The sequence below is a fragment of the Schistocerca nitens genome, chromosome 9 (assembly GCF_023898315.1).
Source record: "Schistocerca nitens isolate TAMUIC-IGC-003100 chromosome 9, iqSchNite1.1, whole genome shotgun sequence".
Classification (NCBI taxonomy): Eukaryota; Metazoa; Arthropoda; class Insecta; order Orthoptera; family Acrididae; genus Schistocerca; species Schistocerca nitens.
The window spans coordinates 131,142,882-131,148,881 of NC_064622.1; the positions used below are offsets into that span (position 1 = coordinate 131,142,882).

At 38.2% G+C, this 6,000-nt stretch overlaps 1 protein-coding gene across 2 annotated transcripts in view; it reads left to right on the forward strand.

The window, feature by feature from the left end:
• The window catches only part of LOC126203700 (uncharacterized), a 29,737-nt gene extending 24,439 nt beyond the window's left edge, over positions 1 to 5,298 (forward strand). For both annotated transcript variants that reach the window (XM_049938069.1, XM_049938070.1), the window contains one exon: positions 4,860 to 5,298. In XM_049938069.1, the coding sequence (XP_049794026.1) occupies positions 4,860 to 5,285 (426 nt within the window). In that variant the 3' untranslated portion in view covers positions 5,286 to 5,298. The remainder of the gene's footprint in view (positions 1 to 4,859) is intronic.
• Positions 5,299 to 6,000: the final 702 nt, after the last annotated feature.

Genomic DNA, 6,000 nt, shown 5'->3' on the forward strand with positions numbered 1-6,000 from the left:
TACATTTTATACCTGACAAGAAAAAACAAAAATCATACCGTTTAGACTGCTTACAATTCATAGAAATAAACACCACATAGAAATTGAGGAAAGACTGTTATCACCAACTGTAATATTAATTTTTAAATCGCCGCCACAATAACAGAGACTGATTTAAATATGAAATCAGCTGCCTCGATTTTGAAATTTTCACATATCCCATATTTACACAGTTATGAAACCTCGTTGCGCTCCGCACAGTATGGAAGTCCATACAGAAAAACGTTGACAAGGTCAAAAGACCAGTTATATTTTTCAAGAAGTGTGTCTTGGCCTTAGCGAATCTTCTGAAAGGATATCCCAGAGGATGGAACACTGGTAAAACATCACATCGTTTCTTGTCTTGTTATTGTCGATAAAAATCGATCACTTTAAAGTTAAAGGACACGCGCTGGGGGATAATGCAATAGGCCATATAGATTTTGAAAGTTTTCGATTAGGTAAACTAAAGAGGTCTCTTGAAAGATAACTGTCTCATTGTCAAAAATGACAATCTTGCCAAGATTAATGGTATGGCAACAAAAATTTTTCAAAGACAAAAATGTCTTCGAGGAATAGGTTCATCAGTTAATAGTTTGATTAAAGGGTTGCGAGTGTAGTTTGAGGTCATTGAATACTCATGTCAAAACATCTGTATGAGTACTAAAAGGAATCCGCTAAATTTTGGTTACACGACAAATTATACAAATCTTAGGACTGTGAATTCAACTAACAAGAGGACCATACGCACTTCCCCTCACTGGTTTGATTCTTATTGACCGGATGTGTAGGACAGCTCGTTTTGTATTATCACGTAATAGGAGAGAGAGTGTGGCAGATATGATACGCGAGTTGGGATGGAAGTCATTAAAGCAAAGACGTTTTTCGTCGCGGCGAGATCTATTTACGAAATATAAGTCACCAACTTTCTCTTCCGAATGCGAAAATATTTTGTTGAGCCCAACCTACATAGGTAGGAATGATCATCAAAATAAAATAAGAGAAATCAGAGCTCGAACAGAAAGGTTTAGGTGTTCGTTTTTCCCGCGCGCTGTTCGGGAGTGGAATGGTAGAGAGATAGTATGATTGTGGTTCGATGAACCCTCTGCCAAGCACTTAAAAGTGAATTACAGAGTAATCATGTAGATGGAGATGTAGATGTAGACACGACAGGGAGTTCAACATATGTAAACAGCAGGATGCAACTCTCAGTCGTATTCGACGAAATCGTTAGAGTTCGAAAGAGTTGGCAGCCGAGCCAGTAAATGCACAGTCCGAGAAGTGCTAGATCCAGGGATCGAATCCTTCTCCCGACACTCACTTTTCTTTTTCATTCCCATATAATTGTAACAACAGAATTATTACGACTGTGCATGTTACCATTACAGAATGAGTCATTTATTATTTTGATTATCTTCATCCTGAAAAACGAGAAAGAAATTTTCGTAAGGAGACTGAAAATGAGAAAGGGATACACAAGAACTTTCAATCAAATCAGTGTAGTCATTTTATTTATAATGTTATTTCTACGTTTGTGACAAGTACAATGTTTAGCCTATGGAGCTTGTGACAACTATAATGTGTAGCCTATGGAGCACTGCACGACACAGGATGATACTGACCATAGAAGCATAAGAAACAATAATTGTTGCTATGTGCAGCACTTGTAAGAAATTATTTTTGCATATGCATGGCTTTTTTCGGTGTGTCTGTGGCAAAACAAACTTTGTTTACATTCATAAACGTTTCTCGGTCATCATACAATTTCATCACGTATCACGCATATCTGTTGTTAGAATTACGTGGGGAAAAAAGTAACAACAGCGACACTCGAACCAGTTGAGAGTTGCCTCTTCCTGTTTACATGTGTTGATATCCTGGTCTTGTCCTACACACCCTAATATGAATCAAACTGGAGAGGGAAATTTCGTACGATTTCCTTCTAAGTACTTGGGGGTTACAATTACGAATAACTTAAATTGTAACGATCACATAGATACTGTCGGGGGGGAAAGCGAACCATAGACAGCGATTTATTGACAGAACACTTAGAAAATGCAACAGGTGTACAGAGGACACTGCCTACACTACGCTTGTCCGTCCTCTTCTGGAGTATTAGTGTGCGGTGTGGTATCCGCATCAGATAGGATTGACGGAGGATGTTCAAAGAAGGGCAGCTCGTTTTGTGGTATCGCGAAACAGAGGGGACAGTGCCACGGATGTGATAAGCGAATTGGGGAGAGAACCGTTAAAACAAAGGCGTTTTTCGTTGCGGCATGAAATTTCAGACACCCTCTTTCACCTCTAAACGTGAAAATACTTTCTTGGCGCCGAACTGCATAGGGGAATTTGTCATCATAATAAGATAGGAGATCAAAGCTCGCACGGAAAGATTTATTCATTCGTTCATCCCGCACTCAGCTCGGAGGTGGAATAGTAGAGAAATAGCTTGAAGATGGTTTGATGAACACTATGCCAGGCACTTAATTGGGATTTGCGGAGTAATTGTGGAAATGCATGGAAAAAGCTATCCCTTAAGTTGATGAGAAACGAGAAAATTGCTGTACCAACTAGTTCTGGAAGTACTATGTATCCCAGCTACGTCAGTGCCCTGAGAGGGTATTTTTCAAAAGCTGAAAAAATATCCACTGAGAGAAGAAACCAACTTACTTCGACTAAAAAAGTTAAATTTTATATACAAATCACAATGCCGATCAACTTCACAGTTTTGGGGAAATATATTGCCATAATAATTATAAATAACGACTTTAAATATTTAAATGAATTACAATTACGATATAATTCTTATACTGTATTTTATTTCCAATAAAAGTATGAAAACACAACAGAAATTAGTCCTATTTTTGAAATTCCCCTATTTCATAAAAAATTTAGAATTTTGTCGTAGTATCTTTAATATTTACAGCAGATGCAATGCAGAACCTTTAAATCTAAAAACTAATAGCGTCATAGGAAACTTATTACTTCTCCCATGTTATTTTAAAACAGGGCCAAATCTGATACAAGTGTTGGTATAGTGACTGGAAGTTGAAAGGGCAAGGTACCTACTTATTTTTATTTTTGTGAGTGAATGGCGAGTGTTGAGTCGTGAAAAAGAGCGATTCCATTCCTTATCTGATCACTGAAACGAATGGTTTTGCCCTCCTCCACAGCGCAAATTGCCCAAAGCTTTCTTATTGGCTGCCTTACCCCAAAAAAAAAAAGAAAATAGAAAAATGCGACTCGCTGAGATATGTTTTACGGTTTTCAGCCAAAGATTGTACTACCCTAGCAGACGAATAAATTCTTGAAACACATAAGTGCTTGTCGACATGCGCATGAATGCACAACATGAACAGTGTCTGGCAGCAGACGCCTTTCAGTGTGAGATACTGAAACATCCCCTTAGAAAAATTTATAAATGACAGTGCTGGAAAACCTCTACGTTATTTTATTTTCAAACAGATGAGCAAAACTGAACGTACTCAGGCATTTCTCTCTTTATTCTGATCAACACTAAACTGACACACAATATTATTTTTAGCACAACGTAATCTGACTTTCAATAATCCCTACATAAGAATGGCCCTGACTAACAATAACCTATACCTTTCATGAATCACTTACCTCACAATAATCTTCGTTACTCAAACTACTGCAATACAGCCAGCGCCAATACTGCCAGCTAAATAAAAGATTCTAACTACTGAAGGCACTAATTACTTATAGGTATAGTTAGCAAATGAAAGATTTTGATGGAGAACAAACAATGTATTTACCTTAATAGTGTCAAAAGTCATTTTATATATATATATATATATATATATATATATATATATATATATATATATATCAGTACATGACATCCAGTCTTACAAATCTCCTTTTTCTGACGGACACACGTCCAGATCGTCCGCTCTCAAAACTTCGCCATCTCTCTCCCCACATCCACCACTGCTGGCGGCTCACCTCCAACTGCGCAACGCTACGCGCTGTTCCCACCCTACTGCCCAACACTACAATAGCGAATATTCCAACAATGCCAACCAGCCACAGATTGCACACAGCACAATGTGATTTTCGTACAGAGCGTTACCAACATAAAAACCTAAACAGCCTACTTACAATCCTTTTCTGTAGTCTCCAATAGTTTTATTTGCTGCAAAATACCGATCAGCGTTTTTCACAAGGGACATGTCAAGTAGCTGCCTTTAAATAATCCTACATTTCCTATTTCTAGCACAACAACATACGTCAGTATACAGAAATCTATAATGTGAATCAACTGAGGCTAGTAAACTGTGTTGTTCATTCCCTTGTAGTTGTAACAAACCGATCCATCCCTCTATAGACCACTGCATGTGATATGCGTTTCATGCAAGGCCCAAAAACGCAGGGGGAACTGCCTCCGTGCATTAGAATACGCTTCTGTAATATTTGTCCAGACATCCTTACTGAAACCATTACACTGTTTCACAAGCTGCGACATCGTCGCGAGAAGACACAGTGACCCGTATATGTAATAAGTTTCCTTTAATTTACGTCTATGGTCACAATCTTTTCTGTTTAATAGATTACCGGTTTCGGTCTTTAATGACCATCATCCGATCTGTCTCATAAAAACAAAGTCCTAATGCACTAATGCCACTATGGCTACAGTGCATTAGGACTTTATTGTTATGAGACAGATCTGATGATGGTCATTAAAGACCGAAACCGGTAATCTGTTAAACAGAAAAGATTGTGACCATAGACGTAAATTAAAGGAAACCCATTACACTGTATTAGGATAACAACAAGCGTATCAGTTATGTCTCAACAATATGATCTTTTGTTACCAGGTGCAGCCTCGAAAAAAGAAGAAGTGCAGCAAAGAACCTTTGCTCGATGACGCACGAGGAGCATCACAATACGCTAATATCATCACAGACAGTGCCACTATGAGTGCTGAAGATATATTTTGCAAATTTGTTGCATCCGAACTGCGGCAAATGTGCTGTGAAGTACGCCAGGAAACAAAGGCCAATATTATGTTGGCATTAACGGAGGGAATGCGGAAGCAGTCAGCTCTGAGCCACAAGACCGTCTCAAAAACCAGCTGCCAAAATTCATCGACTACTCTCTCCCCGCCTGGTCCAAGTACAGCCCACAGATTGGTCTCTACAGTTCGAGCTTCACCTGCAACAATAACACCTAAAGAAGACGTAACCTACTTCCAGTCATCACAGGATATTGTATATACGACATATTCTGATCCACTGGAATAAAGTCTGTAATTATGTGGGGTAGTGGTCTCATAATAATAATTATTATCACTTCAGTGATCTTTTTTATGGTTTTCTTTCACTCATTTTCAAATAATCGTTCTTAAGGGCTTCTACAGTGTGTTAAAAGTGTCAAAACCTTTAGGTATCACATGGCATAATGTTGCATTTGATACCAGAAGCCAGTATTCCAGATTTTGGTAGTGGTAAGGAATCTTAGAGTAATGGATTACTTCTCGAAAGGTATAACTGCTTTTCTCGTCACTTAATACTAATTCCCTAATTTCCATTGCAGAAGTTCCAGTAGGAACCGGTAATTATTCTTGCTCGTCCTCAAATTAGTTCGAAACGAATATTAGTCCTGTAACAGTTCTTTCCGAAGAAACGTAAAGCTTTCACCTTCCTTTCATCTGATCATCCTTTCTTTCACCCATAATCACCATTTTTCTTCTTTGTTTTGATCACTGTGACGGCATATGATGCAACAGCTGCAGAAAAAGCAAGAACTTTTGATTTTTTCTTAGAACTCGACGCCATGTGCGAGCTAGAGACGACTGAACTAGTTCGTCTTTGAGAACTAGTTCACTGGTGATCGGATCTTTTACAGACCCATTTATTTTTACTTGTTTACTGTTCTTTTTCTTTTACTTGAGTTCGTAATGCTATATGGGTCTTAAAAAAGTGAAAATGAAAACTGGGAGTATCATAACCTACCAAA